Raw genomic sequence first — 17,306 nt, forward strand, 5'->3', positions numbered from 1 at the left:
ACAGATCGTCAATCCTTCAGGATGGAAAATGATCTTTCCTGTGTTGTTTGCTATGATCTGTACAAAGATCCTGTCTTAATCGATTGTGATCACAGTTTCTGTCGATCCTGTATAACTCAGTACTGGGAGCAAGTGGTCACTGCCCCTTGTCCTGTCTGTAGACAGGAGGCTTCCTCCAGGACCCTGAGACCATTCCACATCCTCGCTGATATCGTGGAGACATTTATAAAAAGTGAGAAAGCTGGTGAAATTCGGCGGGAATGCAGCCTACACAAAAAGCAGTTAAAATTATTTTGTCAAACTGACAATCAGCCCATCTGCATCAGCTGTATGATTTCAAAAGATCATCAAAACCACGAGGTGCTGCCAGTGGAAGAGGCTGCTGAAGAGTTTAAGGTGAGGAGACACTGGGTAAAATAAAATGCGGAAAACAGAGAATGGAATCCTGAACAGGGAACATTCGGAGAGTCAGATTTGAGTGTTGCTGAATATTTAAGCCATGTTAAATAATGTGTTTGTATTTAATACTCAATTGTTGAATGCCCTACCTTGTGAAAACTGCTTCTGGAACTAGGGATGGAAAGGGAGAGATTATAAATAAAACAGTCAATGCTGTAGGTATCCAGCAGTCTGGCAGTACCTGCAGAAAGAGAAACAGTGTGTAATGGCTCACATCAAATCAATGTGCAAGGGATAAGGAACAGGCGAGAGAGAGGGGATTTGAGGACATTTTTGTTTACCTAGACTGTGGTAGGAATTTGGAACACTCTGCCTGTAAGGGTAATAGAGTGAGAAATTCACAAAACATTTAATTAAAATGTAGATGTACGTTTTGGATACATAGGTGTACATGATCAAGTGCTGAAAAATAGCATTAGAATAGTTAGGTGTTTGTTTTTTGCAGCCACAGACTTGATGGGCTGAAGGGCCTTTTCGTTGCTGTACCTTTGTGATTCTATGACTCAATGAATCTGATCCATGGTGCAAAGTCTCAGTGACTGAGTAAAGTAACAGGTACCAGGAAACTGAAGAAAATTAATTCCTCTGGGTATTTCCTGAAGGAGCAGATGGGTATTTACTAGGATTTCAATGGAAAGAGAGGGGGAGGGGTGAGTTACAGAGGTAAGGAAAGCCCCTGTGAACCAGAGAACACCCACAGGAAAGGACTCCTAGAGAAGGACATTCAAAAGGAGCAAAGAGTAATATTTTTCAAAAGAAGAAATTGCAGTTGGAAAATAAACCAAAAGGGAATATTTGGCCTTAAAGATAAAGCTTAACTGAATGGGATAGGAGAAATAGAATTTAAACAGATCGGTAAAAACATTGAGTTGGAACCTGCACAAATTTCTGTGTGTTTTATTTTCTTACGTTTATTATTTTTGGTTTGGAGCTGTGACCCGTGAGCTGAAGATAACCTTCAGATTGTAGGCAGCAGCTTGTGTAAGAAATGAAGGAACAAACATGTTTTTTGCGAGGTCAGGCCTGAAAATTAATTGGAGGATGATGCTTGTTAAGAAGTGTTCACAGTATGCTTAACTAAGATGATTGGCCATTAGCAAGGTCAGTATCTGGGAATTGGTTTCAGGGAATCTTAAAGCAGAATTTATGCTCCAGCAGACAGTAGATATTGAATGGTGTCTGGGCCGGCCAGCCTCACCAGGGTAACAGTTCTCTGCGTTTGAGTCAGAAGGAGTTTAGCTGTTAATGGTGCAGCATGAAGGTTTGAAAACTCCCAGCTTAACCTCTCATGACCAGCTATTGGGAGTTCAGAGAATAGAAATACAGTTATATGTGCACTTCCAAAATGCAGCACCTTACATTTATCGAAATGAAACTCCATCTGCCACTCTTCGGCCTATTGTACTCTCAGGTAACCTTCTTCACAGTCCATTAAGCCTTCAATTTTGGTGTCATCTGCAAACTTGCTCTTATGTTCACATCCAAATCATTTATATAAATGCTGAAAGGCTGTGGACCCAGCATCAATCCTTGGTCACTGGCCTCCAGTCTGAAAAGCAACTCTCCACCACTACCCTCTGTCTCCCATCTTTGAGCCAGTTCTGTATCCAAATAGCTACTTCTCCCTCTATTCCACGTGATCAACCTTGCTAACCAGTCTCCCATGGGGAACCTTGTCGAACACCTTACTGAAGTCCATATAGATCACATCCACCGCTCTGCCTGTGTCAATCCTCTTTGTTACTACTTCAAAAAAACTCAATCAAGTTTGTGTGACATGATTTCCTACACACAAAGCCATGTTGACTATCCCTAATCAGTCCTTGCCTTTCCACATACATGTACATCCTGTCCCTCAGGATTCCCTCCAATAACTTGCCCACCACTGACGTCAGGCTCACCGGTCTATAAGTTCCCTGGCTTTCTTAAGCCACCTTTCTTAAACAGTGGCACCACGTTAGCCAACCTCCAGTCTTCCAGCATCTCACCTGTGACTATTGATGATACAAATATCTCAGCAAGAGGCCCAGCAATCACTTCTCTAGCTTCCCACAGAGTTCTTGGGTTACATCTAATCAGGTCCTGGGGATTTATCCACCTTTATATGTTTGAAACATCCGGCACTTCCTCCTCTGTAATATGGACATTTTTCAAGATGTCACCATCTTTTATCTCACATTCTGTATCTTCCAGGTACTTCTCTACAGTAAACACTCATGCAAAATACTTGTTTAGTATCCCACCCCGCCCCCCCCCCATTTCATGAGGTTCCACACAAAGGCTTTCTTGCTGACCTTTGAGGGACCCGATTGTCTCCCTAGTTACCCTTTTGTCCTTAATGTACTTACAAGAGTGCTTTGGATTCTCCTCAACCCTATTTGCCAAAGCTATCTCATGTCCCCTTTTTGCCTTCCTGATTTCCCTCTTAAGTATACTCCTGCTTTTACACTCTTCCGAGGATTCACTCGATCTCTGCTGTTTATACCTGACACATGCTTCCCTTTTTTTTGACCAAAACCTCAATTTCTTTAGTCATCCAGCATTCCCTACACCTACCAGCCTTGCCTTTTACCCGAACAGGAACATACTGTCTCTAGACTCTCATTATCTCATTTCTTCTCATTTTCCAGCCGTCTCTTTACCTGCGAACATCTGCCCCAATCAGCTTTTGAAAGTTCTTGCCTAATACCATCAAAATTGGCCTTCCTCCAGTTTCAAACTTTAATTTTTAGATCCTGTCTATCCTTTTCCATCATTTTTTAAAACAAATAGAATTATGGTCGCTGGCCCCAAAGTGCTCCCCCACTGAACTTCGGACACCTGCCCTGCCTTATTTCCCAAGAATAGGTCAAGGTTTGCACCTTCTCTAGTAGGTACATCCACATACTGATTCAGAAAATTTTCTTGTACACACTTAACAAATTCTTCCCAATCTAAACCCTTAACACTACTGCAGTCCCAGTCTATGTTTGGAAAGTTAAAATCCCCTACCATTATCACCCTATTATTCTTACAGATAACTGATCTCCTTACAGATGCGTTTCTCAATTTCCTGCTGACTTTTGGGAGGGGTGGGGAAGGGACGGAGTCTATAATACAATTCCAATAACGTAATCATCCCTTTCTTATTTCTCAGTCCCACCCAAATAACTTCCCTGGATGTATTCCCAGGAATATCCTCCCTACATACAGCCATAATGTTAGCCCTTAATAAAAATGCCACTCCCCCTCCTCTCGTGCCTCCCTTTCTATCCTTCCAATAACATTTGTATCCTGAAACATTAAGCTGCCAGTCCTGTCCATCCCTGATGCACATCTCTGTAATTGCTATGGTATCCCAGTCTCATGTTCCTAACCATGCTCGTAGTTCATCTACCTTCCCTGTCCACCCTCTTGCATTGAAATAAATCCAGTTTAATTAATCAGTTCTACCTTGATTTCTGCTTTGTTCCTGACTACCCTGACTGTTTGACTCGTTCCCTTTCCCGACTGTATCAGTCTCAGAATGATCTCTTTCTTCTCTATCTTCGTCACCCCACCTTACTAGTTTAAATCCTCTCAAGCAACTCTACCAAAGCTCCCTGCCAGTATATTAGTCCTCTTCCATTTCACGTGTAATCCGTCCATCTTATACAGGTCACTTCTATCCCAGAAGAGATTCCAATGATTCTCCCCTGCACCAACTCTTCATCCACTCATTCATCTGCTCTATCCTTCTATTCCTACCCTCACTAGCTCGTAGCACTGGGAGTAATCCAGATATTACCACCCTTAAGGACCTCCTTTTTAAATTCCTGCCTAACTTTCTATATTCCCCCTTCAGAATCTCATTGGAACAAATAACAAAGGAAAGAAAAACAATCTATACAACGACCTCCAGCTGGTCTCACTCCACTCTGAGAATATTCTGCACTCTCCCCAAGATATCCTTGATACTGGTACCAGGAAGGCAACACACCATTCTGATTTCCCACAGTCAGCTGCAGAAAAGTCTGTTTGTGCCTCTGACTAGGGAGTCCCCTATCACAATTGATTGTTTGGAACTTGACATACCTCTTGTTACATTAGAGCCCGTCTCAGTATGAGAAACTTGGCTGTTTGTGCTACACTCTCCTGAGAGTCCATCACCCCCTATGTTTTCCAAAACCGCATGCCTTTTTTAAGATGGGGATAGCCACAGGAGACTTCTGCACTACCTGCCTCCCTCTCCTATCTTTCCTGACTGTATCTGCAGTTTTTCTCCCTTTCTATAACTGCCATCCATCACATCCCCTAGCTCTGGTAAATTCCTCATTGCCTCTAACTGATGCTCCAACTGATCCATGCAATATGATAGGATTTGCAACCAAACACACTGCAGACATAATCATCAGGAACATGGAAATGCTCCCAATGTCCCACATCTGACAGGAAGAGCACATCATTCTACTGAAGGCCATCTTTACACCTTAACAATCTACAGAAAATAGCATAGTATTTTGGTGGCACGGTGGCACAGTGGTTAGCACTGCTGCCTCACAGCGCCAGAGACCCGGGTTCAATTCCCGCCTCAGGCGACTGACTGTGTGAAGTTTGCACGGACTCCCCATGTCTGCGTGGGTTTCCTCCGGTTTCCTCCCACAGTCCAAAGATGTGCAGGTCAGGTGAATTGGTCATGCTAAATTGCCTGTAGTCTTAGGTAAGGGGTAGATGTAGATGTAGGGGTATGGGTGGGTTACGCTTCGGCGGGGCGGTGTGGACTTGTTGGGCCGCAGGGCCTGTTTCCATACTGTAAGTAATCTAATCTAAAAATTTCTGCTCTAAAAAAACACTGCTCCATGCTAACTTAGTACCTATGTTTTATGATTAGATTCCCTACAATGTGGAAACAGGTCCTTCGGCCCAACCAGTTCACACTGACCCTCCAAAGAGTAACCCACTCAGACCCATTTCCCTCTGACTAATACACCTAACACTATGGGCAATTTAGCATGGCCAATTCTCCTGACCTGCACATTTTCGGACTGTGGGAGGAAACCAGAGCACCCAGATGAAACCCACGCAGACACAGGGAGAGTGTGCAAACTCCACACAGACAGTCGCCTGAGGCTGGACTCGAACCTGGGACCCTGGCGCTGAGAGCAATCAGTGCTAACCACTAAACCACTGTGCTGCCAAAATTGAATTGAATTTGTTTTTAGATTCCCAACAAACCCTCTGAAGAGTAACCCACCCAGACCCATTCCCCTACATTTACCCTGACTAATGTACCTAGCACTGGACAATTTAGCATAGCCAATTCACCTTTACTGCACATATTTGGATTGTGGGAGGAAACCCACGCAGACATGGGGAGAATGTGCAAACTCCACACAGACCATTGCCTGAGGTGGGAATTGAACCAGGGTCACTGATGCTGTGAGGCAGCAATGCTAATCACCGAGCCACCGTGTTGCCTTTTATCTTTTTAAATTTTAATCACAAGACAGATATTGCATTGCTTTTGAATATAGACAGAGGTGTTTGGAGCAGGACAAAACACACCTTTGTCACAATATGAACAGTGGACAACTGTCTTTGACTCAGAAGTAATTGTCTAATGTCCATTTGGCCAAGAGGAGAGATGATGAACATGGTATTGATGGCCAACTCCCAAAATAAGCTATAATGAGAAGGGACAGGAGGAGAAGAAGGGCCAGAGAGAGCCAAAGAGATGAGGGGGAAGACCGAGTATTCTCCTGAGAGAGGAGCAAAGGCTGTTGACACCGGGACTGTCGAAGTTGACCAGAGACCACCACAAAAGGACGTAGAACCATTGGAATGTGGAAGTGCATTGCCTCAACTCCTACCTTCCCCAGAATGGCTTCAAGATTGATAAAGCGTTCTCATTGGCCACGGACTGTTCATTTCCTTTCTTTGCTTAATTAACTAATGAACCATATCTAAACTGCTGCTTCTCAACGAACTATAAGAAAATACAATAAATCATCAACGTTGATTAACGATGATCACTAGACATCTAAAATGTGTACCCTCATTCAGTTAAAAATCTGCCCAAAGTGGGAAATTCAACTTATTATAACTGAGACAGATTCTGTGAGGCGAATTTATTGTGTCATATTAATAAAGCAAAAAAGTGAAAACAACACATCGATAAAAAATACCAATCAGTAACTTGGAGATACTCCTGCACTTGGGAGAAGGAAGTGAAGAGATTTTCTGCGTGAATTCAGTCACTGATGAGATTGAATTGGCATAGACCAGTGAAATTATTAAGTTCAGCATCAAAAACAAAGTGTTGGAGAAACTCAGCAGGTTTGGCAGCATCTACAGAGAGAGAAACAGAGCTAGTTTTTTTCAATCCAGTACAATTCTTCTGTAGAACATCTTCAGAGTTCTTGAAAAGACTCAAGTCAGAATCAAAGCATTAACTCAGTTTCTCTCTCCCCAGATGCTGCCCAACCTGTTGAACTTCTCAAGCAGTTTTTGCATTTATTTCAGATTTTTAACATCTGCAGTACTTTATTTTTAGTTAACTTAGAGCAGTTGTTTAAACTAAGAACTAGGGAAACATGTCTCATACATTATGAAATTAATATCAACCAAATAAAATAGTTGAAAGTGCTTCTATGTATACACATTCAAATAACATTAATCCTTGATTTGGAGATGCCGGTGTTGGACTGGGGTGAACAAAGTTAAAAATCACACACCACCAGGTTATAGTCCAACAGGTTTAATTGGAAGCACTAGCTTTCGGAGCACTGCTCCTTCATCAGATGGTTGAAGCCACATGATGAAGGAGTAGTGCTCCGAAAGCTAGTGTGCTTCCAATTAAACCTGTTGGACTATAACCTGGTGATGTTTTGATTTTTAACATTAATTCAGGCTGTTGTTACAGAACAGGGATAAGCTAGGATGATCTTCAGAGGGTTGGTGCAGACTGAAATGGCAATTTCTGCACTGTAGAAATGGGAGTGATAGTTCACTATGGTTGATTGTAAAGGATATTGTTGAGGAAAGGGTGGATGTTTCTCTCTTTGCTGTTATCTAAAGGGCATTCAGAATTGCCAATTTATATATAACGTGGGTATCTATATGTATGTGTGTGTGTGTGTATACATATATTTCTGTAAATTTTCTTGTTATTCCTTTTTCTTTTGAAACAACCAAACTGCAAAAACACAAACTAAGGCAGTGCTCATTCCAACATCTGACTTGTCCACTATTACCATCAGCGGGGATCGCAACTGTCTGTCCCTGTCTAATTCTCACTGTATAAAAATCTATTCTCCTCAGGTCTGAAATTTCTAAAAGATCCCAGTTCTCTGGCTTTGGGGCAGGTTGGGATGGGGCAAAGAGAGTTCAAAATAGCCAGTTCTCTCTGTTCAAAGAAGTGTTTCTTGCTGGCACCGTTGCGTGGCCCAGCACTAACTTCATGTACCAGACTCTCAGCCTGCAAGGATGGGTGAGATTTGGGCCCTTAGCACTGGACTGGAAGGAGTGAGGTAAAAACAATGACTGCAGATGCTGAAAACCAAATACTGGATTAGTGGTGCTGGAAGAGCACAGCAGTTCAGGCAGCATCCAACGAGCAGCGAAATCGACGTTTCGGGCAAAAGCCCTTCATCAGGAATGAGTGAGGGGTGATCTCATTGAAATATCAAATCCTGGAGACGACTTACGAATAAATACGAATATCGTTTATTATCATGTCCATTCAATGCAGTGAAAAGTGTGCACCGTCGCTTGTACATGGTGCCATTCACAGAATATATAAAGGATGATAATTTAAAGAAAGTCCAACTTTCCTTCTTCGCTGTTTTACCAGCGCTAAAGTCCCCCCCTCTCCCCCACCTTCTGGGCTTTTCAGCCCACGCGAGTGACCTGCTCCGGGCTGCACAGTCCATGCAGTGCCTCTGTCGGGGTTTCCACGAAAACCCCCACTCCATGCCTCACAGGGCCCAAGCGACGACTCAGCAGCCGCCTCCGGAGCCCATGCAAAGCGCCTCCCACCAATCAGCTCCCTCGGCCAGCCGTCGCTCCGAGACTCAGTCCCCAACCACGCTCCGGGTATGCGGTCAGGACAGGGCAAGTCCTTACAGGATCCCTCCCCTCTGCTGGAGAGATTAGAACAAGGGGGCACAGATTAAAATTAACCCCTTTGAAGATGGAATTGAGATATTTTTCCACCCACATGGTTGTTAATCTGTGGATTAGTGGTGCTGGAAGAGCACAGCAGTTCAGGGTGGGTCGAGAGTGTGATGCTGGAAAAGTACAGCATGTCCGGCAGCATCCTCCCTGTTTGAAGGGCTTTTGTCTGAAACGTCGTTTTTCCTGCTCCTCGGATGCTGCCTGACCTGCTGCACTTTGCCAGCACCACACTCTCGACTCTGTTAACCTGTGGGGCCTGGGTCACTGAAATAGGCTGTGTTAGCTTGATAATGTGTTAGACAGTGGAGGGGGCGTTAAGGATTATGGAGGGAGTTGGGTCGGGACCTGTTCAGCCATCATCTTATGGAACAGTCGGATGTCTTAAGGGGCTGAATGGCCTACTGCTACCTTCTAAATCCTCTGTTCCTCGATGCAATCTATAGACTTCTTCATCAGCTTAACCCCCACTCTGTTGGGTCACCTCTCAATTTATAATCAAGCGAATGAGAGCTGAAAGAATGTTCAACAAGTCAACTATGTGTTATTTAAAGTTCTCGTTGCTTTTGACACAAACATGTACAAATTAATGAGCTTTCTTTGTTCAGGACAAATTGAGGACTTTGATGAAACTGATTCTGGACAAGCAGCAGGAATGTAACACTGTGCAGAGTGATTATGAGAAAACATTTACTCACATTCAGGTACATTTAACATCATTTTGCTATTTTAAGAAAAACTGTCCAATGTCCATTACCAAAATTATATCTCACTTTTGCACATCACAGATCATTGCTGACACTTCCCTGTTGTCCATGAAATCTAACTTAAAGAATTTACAGCAGCTTGACTCTCAGAGTTTGATCTTCAGAATGATTTGTCATGCAATATCAATTAACTAGATTGTACATCATGAAGGAAAACTTTTCTCTGTATGGTCATGAAGAGACAAGCTCACTTAATCTAAACTTGCACTGTTTTCCACAGCGTCAGTGTGTAAATACAGAAAAACAGATTCAAACCGAATTTGAAAAGCTTCACCAGTTTCTTCATGAGGAGGAGAGGATTGTGTTGGAAGATCTGAAACTGGAAAAAGAAAAAAAGATTCAGGAGATGAAGGAGAGGATTGCAAAGATAACAGAAGAAATCTCATCACTTTCAGTCACTCTCCAGGATATTAAACGAGAGCTAAGGGAACAAGACAATGTCAAGTTTTTAAAGGTAGCTGCTTATTGATTAGCTTTTGCTTCCCGCATCCCTTCTTTGAGATAGTTTCCAGATTTGGCAGGATGAACCATCCAAATCCTGAATATTATGTTGATTTGCACAGTCTAGTACCTAGCACACAGTTCCATGCCTGATTTCATACTCCATACAGGACTCCATCTACACTTCATTCTCTCACCCCATCAGCATATCCCATTCCATTCTTAGTCAGATCTGTCTTCCCATCTAGGTAACTCGGCAAATTTACTTCACCTACTCCATGTTGTAATGAGTTCCAGAATACAAATGCTCTCTTGCTGAAGACTCTTTTGGATATTCTTCATTTTCATGTGAATGTGTGTCCAACAATACTCAAGAGACACTAGACACCATTCAAAGCAAAGCAACTCATTTGATTGTCACCCTACCCATTGTTGATGTATATTTTGTTGCACAAATCTGGATGACACAAGTTTCTGTACATGCTTTATTTTTGGACAGCCACCGAGAGATTCTAAATGTCTCCTAAAGTAGTTGTACATTTACTTGGGGTGACACTTCTCCATGAATCTCTGCTCTACACACAAAGGCAGTATTTTTTAATGGGAATAATGCAAAAGGTCTATAAGTCACATGCTTGATTGTCATTACATTGTTTAAGATAGGTAATTATAATTTTACTAGGCCTAGTGATTGCCGATGTCCTGTGATAACTAGTGGATGGATTACACTGGTTATTGTATTCTTCATAATTATGTGTTGATGGGCGGAGATTTAAACAGAAGGACTTTACTTGTTCTCATTGTGGGGTTCACATACCTACGTTAAAAGGAAGGGGAAGCATGATAATGGGAGAGGAGCCAGTTAATAGGGTTATGACCAAGACTATCAGTCTTGCTCAGGGAGGACAAGTACCTTTGCCTCAGACTGTAAGTGGAATCCACATGTATGGCTCCAGAGGATGCAGTTCTCTGAGAGTCAGCCAGCGCCCCCTACTGTGATGTCCTGCCTCATTCTATATGGACATGCATGCATTTGGTACTGCAGTAAGTCCTTTAGCAGTGGAATGTTTAACCCTTGAGTCCCCAGTATGTCAGGAAAAAGAATTAAAATGGAACTGATCCCTTTGTGGCTTTCTAACTTCCTCACCATCACCTTCAACAGTCAGTCGTTCCACTCCCAGTGTCCAGTGACAGCAGTATGTACCATCTACAAGATGCACAGCAGTAACTCAGCAAGGCTCCTTTCAAACCCACAACTACCACCAACTTCTATTTTGTTCAGTTGTGAGATGTGGGTGTGGCTGGCTGGGCCTGCACATTGTTTTTCCCATCTCTAGTTGCCCAGGGGAAGTGGGTGGTGAGCTGCCATCTTGAGCCTCTGCAGCCTATTGCCTATCAGTAGACGCACAGTGTCCTGTTAGGGAGGGAACTCCAGGTTTGTGACCCAGTGACACTGAAGGAACAGTGATATATTTGCAAGTCAGGATGGTGAGTGGCTTGGTGGGGAACTTGCAGGGGGTGGTGCTCCCATTTATCTGCTGCTGTTCTTTCGGGTGATGGGTATCACATTTTTGGAAGGTACTATTCAGAACCTTTGGTGAATTTCTGCGATGCATCTTGTGGATTGTACACACTGTCACTACTGAGCATCAGTGGGGGAGTGACTGAATGTTTGTGGATGTCATGCCATTTCAAGCTGCTTCGTCGTGGATGGTATCAAGCTTCTTGAGTGTTGAGGGAAGTGCACTCATCCAGGAACTGGGGATGATTCCAACACAATCCTGATTTCTGCCGAGAAGGATAAGAGACCCGAATGTACAGGATCACCTGCGGGTCACCCTCTAAACCATGCACCATCCTGACCCAGGACTGTATCACTTTGCATTCACTGTTACTGGGTCAAGATCCCGAACTTCCTCTTCAACAGCACTGTGTGTCCCAGGGACTGCAGAGGTTCAAGAAAGCAGCTCACCACTACCTCCTCCAGAAGCTGTTTGATTAAAAACAAATAAAATATTTGCAACTGCACAATAGGGATGACAACTACACAGACTTGAGTTAACTTGTGTTACTTGATTTGAGAAATTACGTGAGCAGGGGTGGCTATTCCCTAGTATTATTATCACTCAGCTGTTAACTCAAAAACTCAGATAATGTTCTGGGGACCCAGGCTCAAATGCTGCCATGGTAGAAATTGAATTGTTTAGAAATCTGGAATTACTAGTGTAATGTCAATGGACTGCTGTAGATTGTCAGGATAACAACCATCTGGTTCTTTTCAGAAATCTGCCAACCATCTGTGGTCTTACCTACATGTGACTCTAGCCTCACAGCAATATACTTAAAACTTAATTGTGCTGTGAGCAGCTGGGGGTGGGTGGTAAATGCTGGGATTCTAGTGATGCCCACACCCTGTGAATAAATTTTAAAAATCGACCTTTTCATCATTTATAAAAACAAGTTGGATTCAGGAATACAAAGTATGATTTCAAAATTTACCAGACCACAAATTGGGAAATTAGCTCAAAGAATTGCAAAAAAAAATGAGGAAAGACTTTAATAAACTTGCAGAAAAGGTGTGCATTTGGTTAAGGAACTTAAATATAGATAAGTGTGAGGTGATTTATTTTGAAAGGGAGGATATAAAAGCTACATTCAGCTGAGGAACTAAACAGCTAAATGGGGTAGAGGGCACAAGGGTCTGGAGTAGCAGATGCACAAATTAATAAGAGGAGTGAGTCTGGTCAATCAGGCCAGAGAACTAGCAAATAGTACCCTAGACTACATTTCTAATGGCAGAATCCTGAAAAGCAGAGAGGTTATGTTAAATGCTGTTAGAGAATTCTTCAAATATCCATGAACAGTAAGACTCCCATATTATAAAAAGGCACAGAGAAGCAGTAATAATAATTCACTAGGACTGACAGGTTACACAGATCAGAGTTAAAAATCCCACCACACCAGGTTATAGTCCAACAGGTTTAATTGGAAGCACTAGCTTCCGGAGCACCGCTCCTTCATCAGGTGGTTGTGGAGGACACAATTGTAAGAGACAGAATTTATAGCAAAAGTTTACAGTGTGATGTAACTGAAATTATACATTGAAAAATACCTTGATTGTTTGTTGAGTCTTTCATCTGTTCGAATACCATGATAGTTTCACTTCTTTCATGTGTAAATCACAAAACTATTTTTTAAAAGCTGCATTCTCAGGTTAACTGCAACAATTGGTTTTAGCTAGACAATATGTTGAAGGTGTTAGCCCCCTGTGTTCTCTGTCTGTGCCATAATGTTTAGACTGATTCTAATCTAAAAAGTGAGATAACAGAGTCTTAAACAGATCAGGAAAGATTCAATTGGCTGAGACCTTTTAACAAAAAAAGAACACTGAGGACCTGACTGACAGATGGAAGTCTCCTTATTGAAAGGGTTTTGACAGTGTTCCACCCAGATCCTGGAGAGGTTCTCCTACTTCTTATAATTCCACATGGGCATAACAAACCCCGTTAAGCCTCTGGGTATGGAGGGATGAGCTGGCTCTCCTTCTTCATTCACTCCCCTCCTCCATTTCTATTAACAAAACTAATTTAAAAACAAATCCCTTCTGTGTCACAAAAGGAGCAAACTTAACTGGACTTGTTTGAGTTTATAAAGAGTGAGTTTATTAACTACTGACACACATACATGCAGACTTAAAATAAGAAGTGAGTCCAAAATGTAAAATAAAATGGAATAGTCTATGAATTGTTCACAAATGGCAGATGGTTGAATGTTGAAATTCCAATGTTGAATGTTAGCACTGCTGCCTCACAGCGCCAGAGACCCGGGTTCAATTCCCGCCTCAGGCGACTGACTGTGTGGAGTTTGCACGTTCTCCCCGTGTCTGCGTGGGTTTCCTCCGGGTGCTCCGGTTTCCTCCCACAGTCCAAAGATGTGCAGGTCAGGTGAATTGGCCATGCTAAATTGCCCGTAGTGTTAGGTAAGGGGTAGATGTAGATGTAGGGGTATGGGTTTGGTTACGCTTCGGCGGGGCGGTGTGGACTTGTTGGGCCGAAGGGCCTGTTTCCACACTGTAAGTAATCTAATCTAATCAATGCTGCGGATGTCACCAGCTGTGTTGATATTGACGGATGAGCAGTCGATCTTCATGACCCTTTGTTTTACAGAATGGTTTATATTCTCTAGGTTGGCTTTTACTCAATCATGACTAAATTCCAAAATTCAAAGTGAATTCTCCATTCCTATCTTTTGCTCTCCTATTCTCTTTCATTTGGCTGTTATCTCTGACATCTAGCTTGCAGACTGAGAGAGAGTCATGACCTGCAACACAAATATTGGCTTGGGGATAGTGACCTGCAAAGTATGCTCATGTCTAGTATGCACAACAATGTTCAGTCCCACTGGCATGCACCAGTAGAGTTGAAAGTGGTGTTCTAACCTCAGTGCTTCAAAAGGAAGAAAGTGCATCCGCAATTTGTGACATATTCCTTATGGGATGGCTTGCTGTTTAGCAGGGTTCAAGCACATTTTGAAATTCCAAGTTAAAGAAGTCCAGAGCACTTTGGAATTCTGACCCATGATCATGGCACAAGACAGAAGGCGAGTCCATATCAAGAGGCCATTAACATGAGGTAGTCAATGATAGTTCCAATACGACACTCAGGAGAAACATTTTTATCCAGACAGTAATTAGAATGTGGAACCTGTGACCATAGAGGATTACTAAAGCAAATAGCATTGGTGCATTTAACTGTGAGCTGGACCCAAGTAAATACACAAAGGCAATGGTAGCAAATTATTCACCAAGTATTAAAGTGTTCATTGCTTTTGTTCCACAGAGATTTCAGGATATACAGAAAAGGTAAAATTTACATCCTTGATTTGACTTTTATTTCTAACATATTCATCCCTCATCATGGAATGACCCAAACCTGACATTTATCTTCTGTTTCAGAGTGAAGCAACCCCTCCCAGAGCCACAGAAGGTTTACCCTTTAATAAATGTGGGCAAGTACATTGGCTCCCTGCAGTACAGAGTGTGGAAAAAGATGCTGACAGTGATTAATACAGGTGGGTGTGAGCTTCCTGACACCAGCTCTTCAACAACTTTTACAATTATGTGTCGAAGGGAGCTGTCTCTTTGTAACCATTTTTTTTGTAAACAACTGAATTTTACTTTGGTTATTCTGTTGTAAATACAATAATTGTCAGACCTGTTTCTATTTGACATTTTTTTACTGAATAATTGCCCAGGCCCAGAAATTCCAGTGGGGATATTTTGGGGGCAGATGCAGAATCTGTTAAATTTCTATCTGCTCCAGGGAGGTGTTCCTGGCCCAGTTTCAAACTCTGGAGCCTTGGAGATTTCCATATACTGAGCCAGTGCCAATGTAGAAGCTTTACTATTTATTTACAGATCTGAGACCTGTACCACGAGAAGGACAAGGGCACGCAATACATGGGACCATTACCACCTGCAAATTCCCCTTCAAGCAACACACCATCCTGACAGGGATCTACATCGCTATTCTTTTGCTGTCACTGAGAGACATAGGGAGAGACTAAGAGAGAGAAAATGCAGGGAGATGGAGCATGAAAGGGAGACCGAGGAGCAAAGAAGAAGTGGAAGATAGAGGAAGCGGAAAGGGGAGAGGATTGGTAAACTGGGGAGGGAGAGGGGCTGCTGTGGAGATGGAAGGAGAAAGAGACTGAAGTGAGGAAGAGGGATGGGGGGAATGGAATAGAGTGAGACAGAGGAGAGTGGAGAAAGATAAAAATGGTTGAGAAGCAGGAGGAGTGTGTGGAGAGGGAGTGGAAAGAGAGAGGGAAGGAGGGAGAGAGGGAGAGAAGATGAATTTCTAATTCTGGTTCATTGCTAACTTCCTTAGTCACTATATTCGACTGTGAAGGTTACAGTGAGTCTTACTAACATCTTATTTGTCTTCATCCATTCCCAGCTCCAGTCACCTTGGACCCGAATACAGCAGCCCCTTCCCTTAGACTGTCTGAGGACCTGTGCACTGTGAGATACATCGGAAGTCGGCAGCAGCTTCCCAAGAATCCAGAGAGATTTGATCCCTACGTCTTCGTCTTGGGATCAGAGGGATTCACATCAGGGAAACATTCCTGGGAGGTGGACGTAGGGAACAAAACTGAGTGGAATGTGGGTGTAGTCAAGGAGTCCTGCATCAGGAGGGAGAAATTTAAACTGACTCCAGGTGATGGGTACTTGACAGTGAACCTGAAAAATGGACACGAGTATTTAGCTTGTGATAAACCGCCAAAACTCTTAGAGCTGGGTGTGCAGCCCAGAAAGATTCGTATCTGCTTGGACTATGAGGGAGGGAAGGTGTCCTTTTATAACGCAGAGAACAAGACCCTTATTTACACTTTCACTGGGACATTTACTGAGAAACTCTATCCTTCCTTCAGCCCATCAATCACTTATGGGGATAAAAATGCAGAAGCACTGAAAATCTGTTCCCAGAGAGTAACAATCTGGGAGGATGAGAATTTTATCCTTTCCTCCAAATAAAATATTGCACAATATTCCCAGATGTGACACTTAGGCAGCAATGAAGCTTATTGAAAAATCAAAGTTCACCAGCCCGATATTGTATCCATTAATTATTCGTCTAATAAGAGATCCTGGCAGTGACAGAGGGGTCTGAGAAACTACCTGGAAATATCACCAATAATCACCAATAAATGAGCAGAGCCTGGGAAAATGTTTAAACACCAATAATCACTGATAAATATGCACAGACTCTGAGAAAATTCACTAACAACTGGAATAATCAGTATACCTGTATCTTGCTATCGCACAATCCTTAGCAACAACAGGATCCCATTACTTAATCCCAGCTTAGGCAGCAAACCTATTGCTTTAAATATAATGTCGGATGTATGATGTTGGCAAGTGCAGAATTCTTAGTGGATCAGGACAGTGTTACTGTTCCACATTTTTTCCTGATCCTGAAAGTATATCCTGACCTGTATTTCTGCTTTCTGTCTCTGAAGATGACTTTTATTTGGGAGGTGGGGAGCTCCCTCTGTTTCAGTGACATGTGCCAGTCACTGAAAGTCATTGTGTACAGATCATTGCTTTGTAGAAATACCTTATGCCATAAGCTTAAAACAGGTGTATCATCAATCAAAAGATCTGTTATTTAAACCATGCGTGCAATCCTTATGATGAATTTGTAATCTATGTGATTAGGATGTATAATAAAATTCCTTACCATTATTTCTGTCTGACAGCTGTTTAGCGTGACTGCACTTGGTTTATAGGTGATTAGTTCCCAGTTAATGTCAATGAATTTAACAGACCAGTGGTGGACAAGGTTAATTAGGAATTCCTGCAGTGAAGGTGATGTGAATCAGTTAAACGTGTTCAGGTGGCTATGAAGCAGATATGAAGCCAGGAGATATTTGATGTGAAGTGAGGAGATATTTGTTGGGAAGTGAGGAGATATTTGTTGTGAAGTGAGGAGATATTTGTTGTGAAGT

General features: G+C 42.6%; 1 protein-coding gene across 1 annotated transcript; it reads left to right on the forward strand.

The window, feature by feature from the left end:
• Positions 1-21: 21 nt before the first annotated feature.
• LOC140454989 (zinc-binding protein A33-like) lies at positions 22-16,716 on the forward strand. The gene is made up of 6 exons (XM_072549663.1): positions 22-396; positions 9,198-9,293; positions 9,577-9,810; positions 14,636-14,658; positions 14,752-14,867; positions 15,755-16,716. Exons 1-6 carry the CDS (start codon positions 22-24, stop codon positions 16,330-16,332), a joined length of 1,422 nt encoding a protein of 473 aa, XP_072405764.1. The 3' UTR covers positions 16,333-16,716.
• Positions 16,717-17,306: the final 590 nt, after the last annotated feature.

The sequence above is a fragment of the Chiloscyllium punctatum genome, chromosome 30 (genome assembly GCF_047496795.1).
Source record: "Chiloscyllium punctatum isolate Juve2018m chromosome 30, sChiPun1.3, whole genome shotgun sequence".
Taxonomy (NCBI): domain Eukaryota; kingdom Metazoa; phylum Chordata; class Chondrichthyes; order Orectolobiformes; family Hemiscylliidae; genus Chiloscyllium; species Chiloscyllium punctatum.

Bases quoted from the DNA above. Each gene is read 5' to 3' on its own strand.
- LOC140454989 (XM_072549663.1), top strand. From the start codon at position 22: ATGGAAAATGATCTTTCCTGTGTTGTTTGCTATGATCTGTACAAAGAT. The intron at 9,811-14,635 runs GTAGCTGCTTAT...TTTGTTCCACAG, and splicing joins ACAATGTCAAGTTTTTAAAG to AGATTTCAGGATATACAGAA. The intron at 14,659-14,751 runs GTAAAATTTACA...CTTCTGTTTCAG, and splicing joins TTTCAGGATATACAGAAAAG to AGTGAAGCAACCCCTCCCAG.